We start from the raw sequence: 19,490 nt of genomic DNA, 5'->3' as shown, positions 1-19,490 counted from the left end.
TGGTACTGGTTCAGTTGCTAAGAGTAGTAACTCGAAACGGGAGTTGCAGAATAAACAGAAACTAGTTAAGGGTGAAGTGATGATGTGTGTTGAAAGTAGTTTCAAGATTGATATGATCATCATCGCACACTCCCTATTCTTTCGGGATTAGTGTTGAACCTAAATAAATGTTATTTGGTGTTTGCGTTGAGCATGAATATGATTTGATCGTGTTTATTGCAATACGGTTATTCATTTAAGTAAGAGAATAAACTGTTGTTCTGTTTACATGAATAAAACCTTATATGGTTACACACCCAATGAAAAAGGTTCATTGGATCTCGATCATTGTGATACACATATTCATAATATTGATGCCAAAAGATGCAAAGTTAATAATGATAGTGCAACTTATTTGTGGCACTGCCGTTTGGGTCATATCGGTGTAAAGCGCATGAAGAAACTCCATAAAGATGGATTTTCGGAATCACTTGGTTATGAATCATTTGATGCTTGCGAACCGTGCCTTTTGGGCAAGATGACTAAAACTCCGTTCTTCGGAACAATGGAACGAGTTACCGACTTGTTGGAAATAATACATACCGATGTATGCGATCCAATGAGTGCTGATGCTCGTGGCAAGCATCGTTGTTTTCTGACCTTCAAAAGATGATTTGAGCAGATATGGGTATATCTACTTGATGAAACATAAGTCTGAAATAGTTGAAAGGTTCAAAGAATTTCAGAGTGAAGTGGAAAAATCATCGTAACAAGAAAATAAAGTTTCTGTGATCTGATCGCGGAGACAAATATTTGAGTTACGAGTTTGGTCTTCAATTAAAACAATGTGGAATAGTTTCACAGCTCACGCCACCTGGAACACCACATCGTTATGGTGTGTTCGAACGTCGTAACCGCACTTTATTTGATATGGTGCGATCTATGATATCTCTTTACCACTATCGTTTTGGGGTTATGCATTAGAGACAGCTGCATTCACGTTTTAAAATAGGGCACCATCTAAATCCGTTGAGACGACACTGTATGAACTATGGTAAACCTAAGCTGTTGTTTCTTAAAGTTTGGGGCAGCGATGCTTATGTGAAAAAGTTTCATCCTGATAAGCTCGAACCCAAATCGGAGAAGTGCGTCTTCATAGAATACCCAAAGGAAATTGTTGGGTACACCTTCTATCACAGATCCGAAGGCAAGACATTCGTTGCTAAAATGGAACCTTTCCAGAGAAGGAGTTTCTCTCGAAAGAAGTGAGTGGGAGGAGAGTAGAACTTGATGAGGTAATTATACCTTCTCCCTTATTGGAAAGTAGTTCATCACAGAAATCAGTTCCAGTGATTCCTACACCAATAAGTGAGGAAGTTAATGATGATGATCATCAAACTTCAGATCAAGTTACTACCAAACCTCGTAGGTCTTCCAGAGTAAGATCCGCACCAGAGTGGTATGGTAATCATGTTCTGGAAGTCATGTTACTAGACCATGATGAACCTACGAACTATGAGGAAGCAATGATGAGCCCAGATTCCACGAAATGGCTTGAGGCCATGAAATCTGAGATATGATCCATGTATGAGAACAAAGTGTAGACTTTGATTGACTTGCCCGATGATCGGTGAGTCATTAAGAATAAATGGATCTTCAAGAGGAAGATGGACGTTGATAGTAGTGTTACTATCTACAAAGCTAGACTTGTCGAAAAAGGTTTTTGACAAAGTTCAAGGTGTTGAATACGATGAGATTTTCTTACTCGTATTGATGCTTAAAAGTCTGTCCGAATCATGTTAGCAATTGCCGCATTTTATGATTATGAAATTTGGCAGATGGATGTCAAAACTGCATTCCTGAATGGATTTCTGGAAGAAGAGTTGTATATGATGCAACCGGAAGGTTTTGTCGATCCAAAGGGAGCTAACAAAGTGTGCAAGCTCCAGCGATCCATTTATGGACTGGTGCAAGAATCTCGGAGTTGGAATATACGCTTTGATAAGTTGATCAAAGCATATAGTTTTTAAACAGACTTACGGTGAAGCCTGTATTTACAAGAAAGTGAGTGGGAGCACTACAACATTTCTGATAAGTATATGTGAATGACATATTGTTGATCGGAAATAATGTAGAATTATTCTGCAAAGCATGAAAGGATACTTGAATAAAAGTTTTTCAAAGAAAGACCTTGGTGAAGCTGCTTACACATTGAGCATCAAGATCTATATAGATAGATGAAGACGCTTGATAAGATTTTTCAATGAATACATACCTTGATAAATTTTTGAAATAGTTCAAAATGGAACAGTCAAAGAAGGAGTTCTTGCCTGTGTTGCAAGGTGTGAAGTTGAGTAAAACTCAAAGCCCGACCACGGCAGAAAATAGAAAGAGAATGAAAGTCATTCCCTATGCCTCAGTTATAGGTTCTATAAAGTATGCCATGCTGTATACCAGATCTATTGTATGCCGTACCACTGAGTTTGGCAAGGGAGTACAATAGTGATCTAGGAGTAGATCACTGGAGAGCGGTCAAAATTGTCCTTAGTGGAATAAGGATATGTTTCTCGATTATGGAAAAAGGTTCGTCGTAAAGGGTTACGCCGATGCAAGTTTGACACTAATCTAATTGACTCTAAGTCTCGATCTAGATACATATTGAAAGTGGGAGCAATTAGCTAGAGTAGCTCCATGCAGAGCATTGTTGACATAGAAATTTGCAAAATACATGAGGATCTGAATGTGGCAGACCCGTTGACTAAGATTCTCTCACAAGCAAAACATGATCACACCTTAGTACTCCTTGGGTGTTAATCACATAGCGATGTGAACTAGATTACTGAATCTAGTAAACCCTTTGGGTGTTGGTCACATAGCGATGTGAACTATGGGCGTTAATCACATGGTGATGTGAACTATTGCTGTTAAATCACATGGCGATGTGAACTAGATTATTGACTCTAGTGCAAGTGGGAGACTGAAGGAAATATGCCCTAGAGGCAATAATAAAGTTATTATTTATTTCCTTATATCATGATAAATGTTTATTATTCATGCTAGAATTGTATTAACCGGAAACATAATACATGTGTGAATACATAGACAAACAGAGTGTCACTAGTATGCCTCTACTTGACTAGCTCGTTAATCAAAGATGGTTATGTTTCCTGACCATGAACAATGAGTTGTTATTTGATTAACGAGGTCACATCATTAGTTGAATGATCTGATTGACATGACCCATTCCATTAGCTTAGCACCTGATCGTTTAGTATGTTGCTATTGCTTTCTTCATGACTTATACATGTTCCTATGACTATGAGATTATGCAACTCCCGTTTGCCGGAGGAACACTTTGGGTGCTACCAAACGTCACAACGTAACTGGGTGATTATAAAGGAGCATTACAGGTGTCTCCAAAGGTAGATGTTGGGTTGGCGTATTTCGAGATTAGGATTTGTCACTCTGATTGTCGGAGAGATATCTCTGGGCCCTCTCGGTAATGCACATCACATAAGCCTTGCAAGCACTGCAACTAATATGTTAGTTGTGAGATGATGTATTACGGAACGAGTAAAGAGACTTGCCGGTAACGAGATTGAACTAGGTATTGGATACCGACGATCAAATCTCGGGCAAGTAACATACCGATGACAAAGGGAACAACGTATGTCGTTATGCGGTCTGACCGATAAAGATCTTCGTAGAATATGTAGGAGCCAATATGGGCATCCAGGTCCCGCTATTGGTTATTGACCGGAAACGTGTCTTGGTCATGTCTACATTGTTCTCGAACCCGTAGGGTCCGCACGCTTAAGGTTTCGATGACAGTTATATTATGAGTTTATGAGTTTTGATGTACCGAAGGAGTTCGGAGTCCCGGATGAGATCGGGGACATGACGAGAAGTCTCGAAATGGTCGAGACGTAAAGATCGATATATTGGACGACTATATTCGGAGTTCGGAAAGGTTCCGAGTGATTCGGGTATTTTCCGGAGTACCGGGGAGTTACGGGAATACGGGGAAGAGTATTGGGCCTTGATGGGCTTTAGTGGGAAGAGGAGAAAAAGGCTGCGCCCCCCCTCCCCTCTAGTCCGAATTGGACTAGGGAAAAGGGGGCCGGCCACCTCTCCTTCTCCTCCTATTCCTTCTCCCTTCCTCCCCTCTTGGTGGACTCCTACTAGGACTTGGAGTCCTAGTAGGACTCCCCACCCTGGCCGCACCTCTGCCTTGGCCGGCCTCCTCCTCCTCCATCCTTTATATACTGAGGCAAGGGGCACCCCATGGACACACAAGTTGATCCACGTGATCTATTCCTTAGCCGTGTGCGGTGCCCCCTGCCACCATATACCTCGATAATACTGTAGCGGAGTTTAGGCGAAGCCCTGCTGCTGTAGTTCATCAAGATCGTCGCCACGCCGTCGTGCTGACGGAACTCTTCCCCGACACTTTGCTGGATCGGAGTCCGGGGATCGTCATCGAGCTGAACGTGTGCTCGAACTCGGAGGTGCCGTAGTTTCGGTGCTTGATCGGTTGGATCGTGAAGACGTACGACTACTTCCTCTACGTCGTGTCATCGCTTCCGCAGTCGGTCTGCGTTGGGTACGTAGACAACACTCTCCCCTCGTTGCTATGCATCACATGATCTTGCGTGTGCGTAGGAAATTTTTGAAATTACTACGAAACCCTACAGTGCGAATACATAGACAAACAGAGTGTCACTAGTTTGCCTCTACTTGACTAGCTCGTTGAATCAATGATGGTTATGTTTCCTAACCATGGACATGAGTCATCATTTGATTAACGAGATCACATCATTAGAGAATGATGTGATTGACTTGACCCATCCGTTAGCTTAGCACGATGATCGTTTAGTTTGTTGCTATTGCTTTCTCCATAACTATACATGTTCCTATGACTATGAGATCATGCAACTCCCGAATACCGGAGGAACACTTTCTGTGCTACCAAACGTCACAACATAACTGGGTGATTATAAAGGTGCTCTACAGGTGTCTCCTATGGTATTTGTTGAGTTGACATGGATCAAGATTGGGATTTGTCACTCCGATTGTCGGAGAGGTATCTCTGGGCCCTCTCAGTAATGTACATCACTATAAGCCTTGCAAGCAATGTAGTTAATGAGTTAGTTACGGGATGTAGCATTACGGAACGAGTAAAGAGACTTGCCGGTAACGAGATTGAGGTATTGAGATACCACGATCAAATCTCGGGCAAGTAACATACCGATGACAAAGGGAACAATGTATATTGTTATGCGGTTTGACCGATAAAGATCTTCGTAGAATATGTAGGAACCAATATGAGCATCCAGGTTCCGCTATTGGTTATTGACCGGAGACATATCTCGGTCATGTCTACATAGTTCTCGAACTCGTAGGGTCCGCACGCTTAACGTTCGGTGACGATCGGTATTATGAGTTTATGTGTTTTGATGCACCAAGGTAGTTCGGAGTCCCAGATTTGATCACGGACATGACGAGGAGTCTCAAAATGGTCGAGAAATAAAGACCGATATATTGGACGACTATATTCGGACACCGGAAGTGTTCCGGGTGATTTTGAAGAAAACCAGAGTGCCGGAGGGGTTACCGGAACCCCCCGGGGAAGTATTGGGCCTTAGTGGGCCTTAGGGGAGAGAGAGGGCAGCAGCCCAGGAGGTGGCGCGCCCCCCCAAGGGGAGTCCGAATAGGACTAGGGGAGGGGGCGCGGCCCCTCTTTCCCTCTCCCTCTCCCTCTCTTTCCTTCCCCCTTCCTCCTTCCTAGTAGGACTAGGAAAGGATGAATCCTACTCCTACTAGGAGGAGGATTCCTCCTTTCCTTGGGCGCCGCTAGGGCCGGCTGGCCTCCTCACTTTCTCCTTTATATACGGGGGCAGGGGCACCCTAGGACACACAAATTGATTGTTCCAAGCCGTGTGCGGTGCCCCCCTCCACCATAATCCACCTCGGGCATATCATAGTGGTGCTTAGGTGAAGCCCTGTTCCGGTAGCAACATCATCACCATCATCACGCCGTCGTGCTGACGAAGCTCTCCCTTGAAGCTCTACTGGATCGTGAGTTCGCGAGACGTCACCGTGCCGAACGTGTGCAGATCGCGGAGGTGCCGTACCTTCGGTGCTGGGATCGCGAAGACGTACGACTACATCAACCGCGTTGTCATAACGCTTCCGCTTACGGTCTACGAGGGTACGTAGGCGATACTCTCCCCTCTCGTTGCTATGCATCACCATGATCTTGCGTGTGCGTAGGAATTTTTTTGAAATTACTGCGTTCCCCAACACAATCGGCCATCACCCCTTATGTATATAATAGGGAAATGGACTTACCGTGCAAGGAAAGGTTAGAATTCGCGTTCAAAACCCTAGTTTGGGTCCAACTCGGAATTCGAACTTTTTAAAACTGTTCGGTTTATAACCTGGCTGCACCTTGCGGGTCACTGTTGAGGCAGGAAATGACCTTCGATGAAAATGTGCCCAAAAGCATATTTACTTGTTTTGACGAGACGAACAACTTTCGTGTTTCACGTTTTTTGATTTGAGGCCATATGCAGGGCCAAATCGCTCGCGTAAAATATGTTATTATACATGTGTGTCTGGTCTCGTGCGTCATATTTTGCTCACTGCAGGGTCGCGTTGTGCAGGCTCTAACTTTTGCATACAACCTCGGATTGGGATGATTTTTATATACTTAATCATTTCGACGAGACAAAAACAATTCGTGTAGATCAATTTTTCATATGAGGCTGTTTTGGGAGCGTAATCAGCCGAATAGTGTTCTAGATACAAAATCTCGATACTTCAAACACAACTTCGTTCTTAAAGATGAGATCGGATGGCTATGGCCCAAACATCAAAGTTTCTCCTTTTGACGATACGGAACTTTCTCACTTTGGGCACTTTTTCATTTGAGGTCTTCTTAATTATGTTTTTGACCAGCCAAAATCTGGTGCACTTTTGTAGATCTGAAACCCCACACGCGAGGGAGGAACCCCGTCAGAGCGCGCGGCGGCTATGAGCTACCCTAGTTCGACCCGATCGCCCCTAGGGCCTCGATATTCGCCACCCTGCAACAAGAAGAATGAACGAAGAAAGAGGAAGAAAAAGAACAAGAGATAAAAGTAAAGGTAAAAGGTGGTAGATGATTTTATCGATTGTGTGTTGTTCAATCGGCCGTCACCCCTCATGTATATAAGAGGCGGATGGACTTCCCGTACAAGGAAAGGTTAGAATTCATGTTCAAAACCCTAGTTTGATTCCAACTCGGAATCCGAACTTTCCAAAATTGTTCGGTTTATAGCCTGACTGCACCTTGTGGGTCACTTTTGAGGTAGTAAACGACCTTCGATGAAAATGCGACCAAAAGCATATTTACTCGTTTTGACGAGACGAACAACTTTTGTGTTGAAATGTTTTTGATTCAATACTATCTTCAGGGCCAAATCGCTTGCACAAAACAGATAATTATTCACGCAACTCATCAGACCTGGTCACATGTGTGTGGCCCGGGCGTCATATTCTGTTAACTGCAGGGTCGCGCTGTGTGGCCTCTAACTTTTGCATAAGACCTTGGATTGGGATGATATTTATATCAAAATCGATCATTTCGGCGGGAGGAAGACAATTCGTGTAGATCAGTTTTCCATATGAAGCCATCTTGGGGGCGTCATCAGCCGAATAGTGTTCTGGATACAAAATCTCAGTACTTCAAACACAATTTCGGCCTTAGAGATGAGATTAGATGGCTATGACCTAAATATCAAAGTTTCTCCTTTTGACGATACAGAACTTTCTCACTTTGAGCGCTTTTTCGTTTGAGGCCTTCTTAATTATGTTTTTGACCGTGCCAAAATCTGATGTCAACAATACAGTGTATAAATTTCAGGGATTTAGAGGTGAGGGCTCATTTGCGACGAGCTCTACAACCTCAAGTAGACTTCACTCACACCACCTGGTAGGTTTCTCCTTCCCACTTGTGGCCCGTCTTCTTTTCTCCTCACGCCCTGTTGCGGCTCATCACCGTGCTTACATGTTTGCCAGGACGGCATACTTGCCGGTGTTCTCTGGCTGTAACTGAAAGAACCGACACACCGCGATCTCGATCAGTCTTACCTTTTGCGTGCTTTCTGCGGTCGCCCAACAATGTGCCATATAACATCGAGTGCTCCTGGCATACATACCTGGGAAGAAGAAAAGAAGAGGGACCACAAGTGAGAAGGAGAAGCCTACCGGGGGGTTCTGGCAAAATATTGCCTATGTGGCGTGGGTCAACGGGCCACGCAACCTAGTCAGACGCGGAAAGGACCCGCGGTGAACGACTTACAAACATATAGGACCTAGATGTGCGTTTTCAAATTTGTAGGACCTACTTGACACACTTGGAATACTTTTAGGTCCGCCAGTGTATTTTACTCTTAAATGAATTGGTTTTCCTAGAATACATTCCGAATTATGAATAATGCACTTCACATCAATTTTTCAAGATAAATACTCTAATTTGATGATAATTGGTGTGGTTGAAATGGTATATAAATTTGATTCTTGCATTATGACACGTTAAATTACAAAATATATATTGGTAAAGACGTGCATTTGCACGTACACGTTTACTAGTCTAACAAAATACTAGAGAAGCAAAAAACCGCCTACAGCGGATCAGGTGGTCGAATTGGGAGGCCGCGCGTGCAAAGAGCACCAGATGATGCCATTGCAACTCAAATCTAGTGATGATACTTCTGTCCTTTGATGATTGTCCACGCCCTGCAAAATTATGACACCGAATGAACAATTGATTGATATCACAATTAGCAGCAAACATTTGCTGGCACTGATAAATATGCGTGCCAACCAAGATTTACCTGTGTTACACCGACGCTGCGTTGATTCTACATGCTATATCACTAGCGTTGACGTGGAAAATTAAGAAAGTATGTTCAAACGCAGAAATGGCATCACTGCGTTGCAGAGGCTCGTTGTTCACCTGTAGAGCTGCTCCATTAAAACTATTAAAGCGACTTGGTGGTTCAAAACCAGTGAGGATAGCCTAATTGTTGCATCAGCTCGCTCTCGTACTTGTATTCCAAGACCATATGGCCCGCCAATACAAAATGTGAGCCTTGACGATCCCTAAAACATTTGGACAAACATATTATCAGCGAGTATGTTCTCCCAATATTTTTTCAAACACAAAAAAAAATCTCCCAAGAAATTTTCAGCAGCTTGAACTTTAAAACTAAGTAGTTGGCTACTGAATATCGGATTAACCGAAGTGCAGAGCATACCGTGTTGCCAGCATCCCCAATGAGATCAGCTATCTGCTCAGATATGACATCCTTCCCGTTTTCATCCAACACAACAACCTAATCATGCACACTAACATCAGAACAATTAGACTGCTAGAACCTAATGGATGGGTGAGGTATTTATCAGGTAAATACAAGAAAGCACCGAAACATACAAAATCTTCAGCCTTGAGCTGCTGCATCATACACGAGTCTTCTGCTTCAATTTGCACCTTAACATCGCTGAAAAGTGGAAACAACAGAATATCAGGGGCCAGCATCAACAATCAAATTCGTCAGGAACAATCAAACAAACAGCAGAATAAGAAGTTCACAGTTTCCAATGAGGTGTAAATTTACCAGTTGAAAGCCAGTCCACCAACAGCAGAAAATCTCACGGTACAGTAAAACAATATAGTGATAGGGAGCATGTACTAGGTAACCATAGAAGAGTGAGAAATAGCCTCTGGGGATGCATTGACCACAATGTTCATAGCATCATACAACATGTCATACCTTGTAAGTTTTGGGTTGGACTTGATAAGGGTGTCCTCAACGTCGCAGTAGTGACCGAGCTTCTCTTTGTACTCTTCAACAAGAAGTTGTGTCCCCTGAGACCTCTTCTTGCCGACTGTCAGCACGCGCATAGGCATTGCTCTCTGCAAACATGGACCAACGGAAACTGAATTTATAAACCTGATTGAACTCATAAATTTGGCCGTTATCTCGGCTATACGGTATGACCCTTTATATGGATGAAAGACAAAGTTCAGAACTATGCATCGGCCGGCGATGAGTCTAATATCTTCAGAGGATATACTGCAGAGTACAGATTGCAGAATATATACACCTCTAATTCTGAAATCATTTTCTTTTTTGCTGTCTTGCTCAATTAAATTCTACTGTGAACTTATGAAGGTAAGTGAGTAAGTCTAGATCTTCGTGCAAGTACCACAGGAGAAACAATTGCACAAAGTGGGTGATTTTTCTTGAGGATAACTGAACTGAAAATTTGCAGAAATTCTTCTCTGAGCTTCTTACCACAGATTGTCCCGTGTATTTGGATCTCCTGCCTCGGGCAGCTGAAGAACAGGGAGCATCAGGCAACGAAAAACAGCATTGGAGGGGGGGAATCAGGAAATGGTGAGAATATTAGGACAGCTCAGATTGAGAGAAGCAGAGAGCAGAGAAATGGTGAAGGGAATTGAGGCTGTACCAGGAGGAGGAGGACGCGCGGGCGCACCCCTGTTCTTGCTGGGGGTGGGGTTGAGTCCGCAGCGGCAGCTCCATGGCAAGACTCCCATGGAGGAGACGGGGGGGAGTGAAGCTCGCGTGGTGGGCGCGGACGACGGGTGGGGTTGGGTTTGCTGGGTGCACGCCGCCGTTCGGCTGGGAAGAAGATGAAAACCCGCAGAGACGTGTTTCTCTGCTTAAAACGTACTTTGCGGGAGGAGCCTTCGCGACGACGATGACGTATTTAGGGGTCGATTTCGGTGCTTCCACGGCGCAGGCTCAACACTTTTCACTTGCAAAAATGCTTGTCGACAGATGATGTCCTGCAACTGCATAGGACTGATTGAAACACAATTTACTGAAAGTATTAGTGTTATGACGAGTGCTCAGGCGTCACTAGTCTCGGGTGAATTGACTAGTTTGGTATCTGCAAGGCTTGAGATGGCTATGCTAAAAATAAAAGGTTGCTAATGGGAGCATAAAGCATGGCAAATCAATAAAGTAAAGTATGTAGATAATCCTAGTGTATTAGTATTGTGGTCATTGGGTTCTTGCAATTATGTACCTACCAAATGCTTGACGACTACTTACAATGTACGTATGTTCGTGTATGCAAACAAGGTGTTTGATGAAATGTCAACAAGAACCACATCACCTTCCGAAGCCCTGCCACCACCATTGGCCACACACGGTTTGCACGGTAGCGGTATCCGGCGGTGGCGAGGGAGAGCGGCTGGAGAAGAAATACCCTAGGAGATGAATCCCGGCGCTGCCGGTGTTCGCCCGCCCCACCGTGTGAGTGTGACGCCGGGCAATAAACCGGGGACAGGTTAGGAATTTTCTGTTGGAAATATTAGCACTTTTCCTATTAGACTAATCCACGAGTAAACAGTAAGCATGGTATAAAAGGTATGCATCTCAAGATATACCTAAGCATACTAGCACGTACAGAACATAGAAGCGAACCATCTATGAGCAGCACATATACGGCTAGCACAAGTACGAGTAAACGAGGGATGAACAGATCATACCCTCCGGTTGGCCAGGCCAACGCGGCGGCGGCAACAGCTGCCTCAGCGTCATTCGTGGCCTTCTTCTTGGCGGTGGCGTCATCGGCCATGGAGTCGATACAGGGGAGGTAGTGAAAGCAGAGGCGGACGGAGTTGGGGACGGATCGGGAGCAGTCGCGTCGAGACGCTCCCCAAAAACCTTATTGCCGTTCTCCCGGGCAGGATCTCGAATGACAGGGTTCCGGAACCTGCTCTCCCGACCAGCCGTGCACGCGATCGTCGGGGCCCATGACCGAGTCGACACACTCCCGGGAAGGGAGTCGTTATTCCCGGAGAAGGGTCGCACACCCGCGAACGAAGTCGACGAATCTCGGGAACGCAAGTCAGCCCACAGTCCAACGTCTCGGATAGTGGCCCCACCTATTAGCGACTCGTTAATTAATCCCTTCATTACCGCAACCCGCGGCGGAGGAGAAGCGCGCGTGTACCACTCCTCTTCCCAAGCTCCCAATGACAAGTGGTAGAGCAACCTTTACAAAGGGGGCCTCAGCTCTTCTCAACTAGCAAGGTGGGACTAAACTTCCCACCACCTGTCATCTCATACATGGGCCTCAAGATTAACCAGGGATTAGCGTCTTATATGGGCCTAAGCCCATCCATAATCCAACAATTTCTTGTACAAAACATCTTTCATGTGAATATGGGATAGCCTCAAATGATCCTTCAATTAATAAGATGTATTGTAATAAGTTCAATAACAACAAATATAGCCACGCAAATTCGTTGGCCACTCCATTATTTTCAATACCAGACTTTTAATTTTACCAACCATGTGCAGTGTACTATGAGTGCATTCCTGAATCCTATACATGTTAAGTATGCACTCTCCAGTTTCTCTCTGCAATTTGCACAATCTGATATTCTGCTAAAGTCTAAAAGCCTATCATCCTGTGTACATACACCTAAGAACATGCCTTCTTAGTTCCTATTTTTTTTTTAGAAAAGGTCTTAGTTCCTATTTGCTCCTGTTCTTCAAGCTGCCATGAGAAGGTAATACACAACTGACACGAATAAAAAAAACGACCGACCAAGGAGTCAACAACAGCGTAGTAAACACATACAAATGGGGCCCACCGCACACCCAGCAGCCTCGATCAACCAGGAAGCCCCCGTTCCCGGGAGCTTCGAGGTTTAGGGGATGTGTTCCTGTTCTTCAAGCTGCCCTGAGAAGGGAAACCCCCACTGTACTCAAAGGCCCTGCTGTCCATCTGATACGTCGTGGACGGCGTCGATGTGCTGGAGTACGGATACCTTGGTGCAAACGTCCTTGTTGTCGAGTCCACGCTGAACGACGAGCTTGCCGACATGGAACCGGGTGTGAGCCCGTTGTCCTGCATTATCATCTCGATCTCCCTCACCACATTGTTCATCTTCGGGCGGTCAGGTCCCACCTCCTCCACGCATTGCAGTGCCATCGTCACGAACCTTGGGAATCCTAGGAGGCCCCCCATTTTGTAGAGAACTGGGTCCATCACATCCTTCAGCCCACAGTACATGGTGTCTTCCATGTCTAGTGCCGTCTTCACCTCACGGACAATGTACTTCTTCTCGTATATAGGTGGCTTGGCTACTATGAGCTCTAGTAGTACCACGCCGAAGCTGTAGACATCGCTCTTCGCCGTAAGTTGCTGCGTCATGTAGTACTCTGGATCTAGGTAACCCTGCATTGACGACAAGTGTTTAAGCTTAGAACTGAAATGGTAAGCATGATCTGCATGATATGGCATGGTTGATACCGAGAAACATTTAATTTTATACAGAAGGGCAAGCCTACCAGTGTTCCCTTGACATTTGTGCACAGCTCGCCTTCCTCGCTGTCTGATACCAACAAGGAGAGGCCAAAATCTGCAACCTTTGCGGTCATCTTCGAATCAAGGAGAATGTTGGTGGACTTGATATCTCTATGAATGATTGGAGGATTGGCATGGTCATGGAGGTAAGCTAGCCCTCTAGCTGAATCTAGAGCTATTTGAAGTCTCATACTCCAATCCAATTGTACTCCTTTCATACCTACAGTGAGCCATTGTGATCAGTCCAGCTGATAATCATGAAGGAAAGATATTTAGATTTGGAAGAACTGTGCCACAATATATATCTACTGCTTGATTCTGGAAGTTGGCCAAAAAAGGAACACGCCTCATATAAATCGAAGTTACTTCTGACAATCAGATGGAAGAACATGTTAACGTACCATATAACGCCTCACTTAGAGTTCCATTGGATATGAACTCGTAAACCAGCATCTTTTCGCCCTTCTCGAAGCAGAAACCAACTAGCCCAACCAAGTTGTTGTGATGCACCCTCGAAAGGAGCTCGATTTCTGTCTTGAACTCAAGCCCACCCTGCATGGACCCTTGCTTGGACCTCTTGATGGCTATGAGCTGTCCATCCAGAAGTTTTCCTCGGTACACCTGTTCCCATCGGAAAACAACATTTATAGAACTGTCCTAACTCCTAAAGATGATAAGAACCTTAAGTTGTCGAAAAGATTGTTGCTTAATTACCGTTCCATAGCCTCCTTCTCCAATTGCATTGATTTGTTTGAAGTCGTTTGTGCTAAGCTTGAGCTCTTCCAGTGTGAAGGCTCTAGCGCTCTTGAGTTTTGGCGCTTCACCAATATCTTCCGGCGTTGATCCCCATGAAGCTGAAAAATATAAACATTTAGATCAAAAGGGAGATAAAACAACATAATATTACCTCCGTCCAAAATTACTTGTCTTAGATTTGTCTAGATACGGATGTGTCTAAAACTAAAATGTGACAAGTAATTCGGGACGGTGGGAGTATGATTTAATCTGTATGAAATGTATGAGGTACCAAAAGGATTATTCTGGGAGACAAGCATCTTAGCCCGTTTCTTTTGGCGCACGGCGTAAAGTCCAATCAGCGCGAGCCCGACAACCAAAAGAACAGAGCCAGTCACGACACCAATCAAAATAGCTCGAGAAGCTGCAATACATCAACAGCTAAACATCAGCACAAATCAATATGCCAGCCTAACAAACTTCACCGCAAGAACCGGATCAGGCTCCATAAATCACCTTTGTCGTGGAACGGATAAGGATGTGATTTCACATAGTAAGGTCCAAAGTTCTCCGGTGGCTTGTAAGTCTGAAGTGTCAGATTAAAGCAGTTGAGCACCTGAGAGTAATTGAACCTCTTCTGGTTTACTGGGCACGCCTTGATGTCCACTTTCAGGTACACGTCATCAACGTATGGTACCAAACCTAGCTTGTTCGGGGTACAACTGCTCACTGTTCTCGACAGGTTGTCGTGCAGTTCAGGAAGGAACTTTCTGACATCGCCAAAGGAAGGAGAACGGAAGAATATGGTTTCAACAAATGGATGTGGACACTGTACATCAGAGAAGGGTAGCATGATTGGAAATTCGGCTAGCTGGTCGGTGCAGAGCAGCGTGTTTGACAGAAGAGAGTCGGTGCAGAGTGGGTTTCCTTCAAGCCTGGCAAGAACAGAGCAGCAGGATAATAGAGTAAAAATCTGAAGGAAATGGAACACATTTCTTTGTCAAAAAATAAGTCTCAAATGAGCAACCGCCAACAATACTCACTTGAGAAGCTTGCTGTCAAGGCTGCTGTACACTGTAACTGAGGTAATTTTGTTGTTCCGCAAGTCGACAAGGTCTAGTCCATCGTTGATGTTATTGCCCATGTCAAGCGTATCATTCAGTTCATTATCATTCAATATTCTGCCGTACGATTGACTAGTTAGTGCATTTCGATAAATAATGTGCAAGGTAGAGGTCCTATGGTTGTTGTATTGTCTTACACATGTTGCAAATCACGCAAGCCGAAAAGCTTCTGTGGTAATTTCCCAGAAATCCCAACCGACTGCATTGTACTGCACGGCAAAACGAAAGAGTCCATCATTTGCTTCTCTTAAACTGCATCTTAACTATTGAATTCAGATAGCACTGTAACTTACAGGGTCATTAATCCGGGCAATTCTGTAAACCAACTTGGAACACCAGAAGGCGTGAAGCTGTTATTGCTTAGATCCCTGTGCATATAGCGCCGTATCCCTTGTCAATGATATTGAATGAGAGTTTGTAAATAATGCTGATTAAGATCACACTAATTTCTTACACATTTCCAAGACCATTCATATCAGTCAAATTCGGCATTGGTCCACTTAGCTTGTTATTTGACAGCATTCTGAGATTTCCAACAAAAAATACAAGTGATATATTAGTGCTTATCTCATCTAAGTATGCAAGAGTAGCATCAAATAAGATGGGAATGGTGGGTACGGCAACTTACAGAACATGGAGCTTAGTCAGGTTATTCATAGCCGGAACTCGGCCTGTGAAGTTATTGTTATTTAGACGACTGTATTCCAAAAGCACATCAAATAATTAGCTTGCCGCAAAAACGCTAACTCCCCAAAGTAATTCTGAAGCAAGCTGTGTGAACACTTACAGTACTTCAAGTGTTGGGATTAGCCCAATAGATGATGGGATAGTTCCACTCAAATTGTTCCTGTCCAGAAGTCTAGACACAACAAACCATTGTCAGACAAATTACGGTCCAAATGATACAGGGTGAAAGGCTATATCTGAACTTACATATGCTTGAGGTTCATGCTGGAGTTGAACATATATTCTGGGATAGGACCTTCTAGAGAATTCTGGTTAAGATGGCTACAAAAGGCAGAGCGGCCTATGAATGAGTGATAGACAGACGACACATATGATTAACAAGAAACTGATGTTAGGTGACACTTACAAGTGCTCTGCATTAAGAAGCTGGTCCAATCCAGCACCATTGTCCCTTGAGTTTGGGAGAAGTCCGGTTAACTTGTTATCAGCTAGGTCCAGCCATTTAACCTTGGAGAGCTTGCCCAGTGAGGGCGGGATTCTGCCCGTGAATTGGTTTGAGTTCAGACCGCTGCGGAAGGACATCGAGTTATGGAACCACATTAAGATCCACCAAATAGGGAATTCTTGCAAACAAAACTATGACATATTTTTTCAAAAGAACAACAAGAATCTTACAAGAATTCGAGTTGTGCCAGGTTGCCTAGTTCACTTGGAACAGTACCGCTGAAACTGCAACCTATTAATGCTCTATACATGGAAGATGGTAAGTCAGTAACTCAGGTGGAGACACAAGATTATACAGTTCATAGGCCTACCGCCTCTTTGTACAATAATGGAAACTGTTGTAACTTACAAATTTATAAGCTGAACTAATTTCCCAATGGCAGGTGTAAGTGGACCGCCTAGGTCTTTATTTGAGGATAAATCCCTGCAGTGCATTCATCAGTCAGTGATTAACTTTGTACTAGTAATTTTTTTTCGAGAAGGAGGGTTGACCCCTGGCCTCTGCATCAATGGCTGCATATAGCCATTTTTAGTTCTCAAAAGGAAAAACAACATAATGGAAACACTCACAGGACCCTAAGCTCAGTCAGGCTTCCTATATCATCACTGAGAGTGCCTTTCATGTTCATGCCAAAAAGATTTCTGCCACATTGAAGAGGGTAAATCAAAACATAAGGATCTTGAACAGCTAGCTCCTAACAAATGGTGGTGTCAATTGTGCTCACAGTGATGTAACCCTTGAGTTGGCACCATTGCATTCGATTCCATCCCATCTGTCGCCGCAAGGATCGTTCGATTTCTTCCTCCAGCTAGCAGGCACATTTGACCATTTCCTCATCAAGGATTTGAGAGCAGCCGCTGCAAAGGCAGGAGAGAGAGAGAGAGAGACAGGGACTTGTGAACCAACTACTGGAAGTGGATACTCTTTTACTAATAAATAAAGAGGTTGGTTAACTGAAATTTGCTAGCAAGTAGTAGTAAATAGATTATTCTCTAACAAGTTGCAACTGAACAATCTGTTGGGAAAATGATCCCAGCAGAAAATTTCACAGCATCTGGAATCATGGATTACAAGATTTCCTATTCCTAGCTCACCCGAAGACCAAAACTGAACCTCCAAACAACCAAGCATATTTTCCGGCGCAGTCTGAATAAACCTTTCCTCCTCCCCGAAGTTCGGAGAAGGGGAAGGAGAAAAGCTTAGCAAACAAACATACCATCCTGTGGGTGGGTGGCGGCGGCGGCGATCCTGGACTGCGCCAAGAGGCACAAGACGAGCAGCAGCAGCAAGAGGGGGAGCCGCCCCTCCCTCTCCCCCTTGGCCATCTCCTCCCTCCTCTGCCCCCGGCCAAAACGGCAAAAGACCGACCTTTTTCCGATCCCGGTGATGTGCTTCAGTTCGTGGCGTTCTCCGCTGCGGTGCTGCCCCCCTGGAAGTGGAAGATGAGCGGCGCCCGGCGGTGGAGATGAAGGAATGAAGAGCGAGGCAGGACGCGGAGCTGGCCAATTCTAATCACACTTGGACCTGGGCAAAGCAACACGCGTGGCGAGGAAAATGGCGCTGGTTTGGTGCGGCTTACTAGTACTTGGTCAAATCCCTGAAATGGTATTTCCAACGTTTTGCATCTTGTCGCTAGTACTGCAACCACAGTTGTTTGGCTTGGCACTCTCCTGCTTGGGAGTATTTTTTTGGAGGGATGGGAGCATTACTATCTTACTATATGCTTGATTGGATGGCGGTTACCGACTACCGGGGTTTTTCAGAGAAAGAATGCAATGTGCAACTTTTGTTTATGCTTGACGAATGGCACGGCTCCAGAACCTGGCCAGGCAAACACGCTGGCACGACATCCTACTACCGGTCAAATTAGTGATGTCACACTGAACAACGAGGATCCGCTTGGGCGTGTTTGGTTACCTGCATTTCTTAACAGGCTCGCCGGATGCACAGAAATTCACTCTGATTATATAGGATGTGCTGGTCCACACGCGCACGAAGCTTAAAGCAGCCCAAAGCCCAGCTCACTAGGAATGTTCGAATATGTTGTTCCCAACTAGTCGTGCTAAATTGAGCGCAAAAGGGGGCACGACATACGCGGCGGTGCAGGGGAAATCGGCATGGAGATGGCGGGAGACCAAAATCCCTGCCAACGCACGATGGTCCAAAATGTAGTCTCCCCCCCTCCCTCCCCCTTCCCTACTCGCTCATCTCTAGCGGTAGGACATTGGTGCATCCTTGCAGACCGGGGTTTGACTTCCATCGAGAGTGAATTTTCGTGATCTCAACCTGGCGGATTCTATCTTAATATATATAGGGCATGTGCTACTCCCCAGTGGCTCTTTTTTTCTAGCGGTACGAAAAATCCAGACTCGGTTCTCGGCACCAGTGACGACTCGGATCTGCGGAAGCGACGACGGCCGTGACGACTTAAATCTCCAACACCAAGACCTGTTACTCTCCGCCATGAGATCCTTGTCCCCTTTGTCTCCATCTAGTCTGCCTTGTCTCTAGCATGGGTTGGTCATTTGCTTCAATGGTGGTACGCAACATACAACCGCCCTCCACAGTTAGGTCGTTAGGGAGGGTGTACGGTCGATTTCCCCATTACTTACCACGTCATTGATTTCACTAGGACGAACTGATGAATCTGGTAGTTCAGACAGTAGCACTCATAGTTGTGATTCATGCATGGGTTATCTTAGTCACAAGAGAGCGGTTCATCACAATTCAAAACTATGGTCCATTGTTAGCCCGAGATTAAGATAGAGTCCACACTTTGGTTCTACCTATTGTCATTTAAAATGTAGGAACACAAATATTTTAAATGACAATAGGTCCCTACTTACCGCCGGTTTTCCTTTCAGATACAAAAATGACACACTTTGGTCTACTAGGATCCCCAACAAAATTCTGGTGCACTTTGTAGTAATTGAACATTTCTAACCCCATACTGCCTAATAAAGGAGTTCCTTCCGGTCCACAAACCATAAGGAGTGATCGTGATAGATGACAAATTACATGAATCAGAGACAGACCCCCCCCCCCCACCCCTCTTTTACCGGAAA

The 19,490-nt window shown here is 44.8% G+C and overlaps 2 protein-coding genes across 5 annotated transcripts; both read right to left on the bottom strand.

Moving 5' to 3' along the window:
- Positions 1–7,777: 7,777 nt before the first annotated feature.
- Positions 7,778–10,681, bottom strand: LOC119356270 (putative RNA methyltransferase At5g10620). 4 transcript variants are annotated; one of them, XR_005171884.1, is made up of 8 exons: positions 10,498–10,674; positions 10,323–10,363; positions 9,798–9,940; positions 9,458–9,524; positions 9,282–9,359; positions 8,981–9,126; positions 8,650–8,760; positions 8,067–8,180 (listed from the first exon to the last, which is right to left on the bottom strand). XR_005171884.1 is itself a non-coding variant. In XM_037623209.1 (7 exons), the coding sequence occupies exons 1-7, from the start codon at positions 10,583–10,585 to the stop codon at positions 7,997–7,999; spliced, it is 747 nt and encodes a 248-aa protein (XP_037479106.1). In that variant the 5' UTR covers positions 10,586–10,681; the 3' UTR covers positions 7,778–7,996. The 4 variants fall into 4 exon arrangements, 2 of the variants coding, with proteins under 2 accessions (XP_037479106.1, XP_037479107.1); XM_037623209.1 differs by lacking the exon at positions 8,650–8,760 and having other exon boundaries at positions 7,778–8,180; positions 10,498–10,681; XR_005171885.1 differs by lacking the exon at positions 8,067–8,180 and having other exon boundaries at positions 8,514–8,760; positions 8,859–9,126; positions 10,498–10,675.
- Positions 10,682–12,319: 1,638 nt separating this feature from the next.
- Positions 12,320–18,008, bottom strand: LOC119356269 (probable leucine-rich repeat receptor-like protein kinase At5g49770). Its single transcript, XM_037623208.1, has 19 exons — positions 17,642–18,008; positions 17,150–17,282; positions 16,995–17,066; positions 16,774–16,848; positions 16,596–16,667; positions 16,327–16,488; positions 16,167–16,241; positions 16,021–16,092; positions 15,862–15,930; positions 15,688–15,756; positions 15,527–15,601; positions 15,371–15,442; positions 15,153–15,290; positions 14,626–15,044; positions 14,402–14,533; positions 14,089–14,228; positions 13,776–13,995; positions 13,359–13,594; positions 12,320–13,245 (listed from the first exon to the last, which is right to left on the bottom strand). The coding sequence occupies exons 1-19, from the start codon at positions 17,748–17,750 to the stop codon at positions 12,679–12,681; spliced, it is 2,907 nt and encodes a 968-aa protein (XP_037479105.1). The 5' UTR covers positions 17,751–18,008; the 3' UTR covers positions 12,320–12,678.
- Positions 18,009–19,490: the final 1,482 nt, after the last annotated feature.

This window comes from Triticum dicoccoides, chromosome 2A, assembly GCF_002162155.2.
Source record: "Triticum dicoccoides isolate Atlit2015 ecotype Zavitan chromosome 2A, WEW_v2.0, whole genome shotgun sequence".
Lineage (NCBI taxonomy): Eukaryota > Viridiplantae > Streptophyta > Magnoliopsida > Poales > Poaceae > Triticum > Triticum dicoccoides.
Note: the sequence above shows the minus strand (reverse complement) of the source record. Positions and strands in the feature narration are given on the sequence as shown.

Coding starts and splice junctions, on each gene's coding strand:
- LOC119356270 (XM_037623209.1), bottom strand. CDS start 10,585: ATGGGAGTCTTGCCATGGAGCTGCCGCTGCGGACTCAACCCCACCCCC. Junction 9,360..9,457: donor AGCTCAAGGCTGAAGATTTT/GTATGTTTCGGT, acceptor GTGCATGATTAG/GTTGTTGTGTTGGATGAAAA. Junction 8,181..8,980: donor TTAATGGAGCAGCTCTACAG/GTGAACAACGAG, acceptor TCTTCTTCCCAG/GTATGTATGCCAGGAGCACT.
- LOC119356269 (XM_037623208.1), bottom strand. CDS start 17,750: ATGGCCAAGGGGGAGAGGGAGGGGCGGCTCCCCCTCTTGCTGCTGCTG. Junction 17,067..17,149: donor AACTCAAGGGTTACATCACT/GTGAGCACAATT, acceptor TCAATGTGGCAG/AAATCTTTTTGGCATGAACA. Junction 16,849..16,994: donor CTGACTGAGCTTAGGGTCCT/GTGAGTGTTTCC, acceptor AATGCACTGCAG/GGATTTATCCTCAAATAAAG.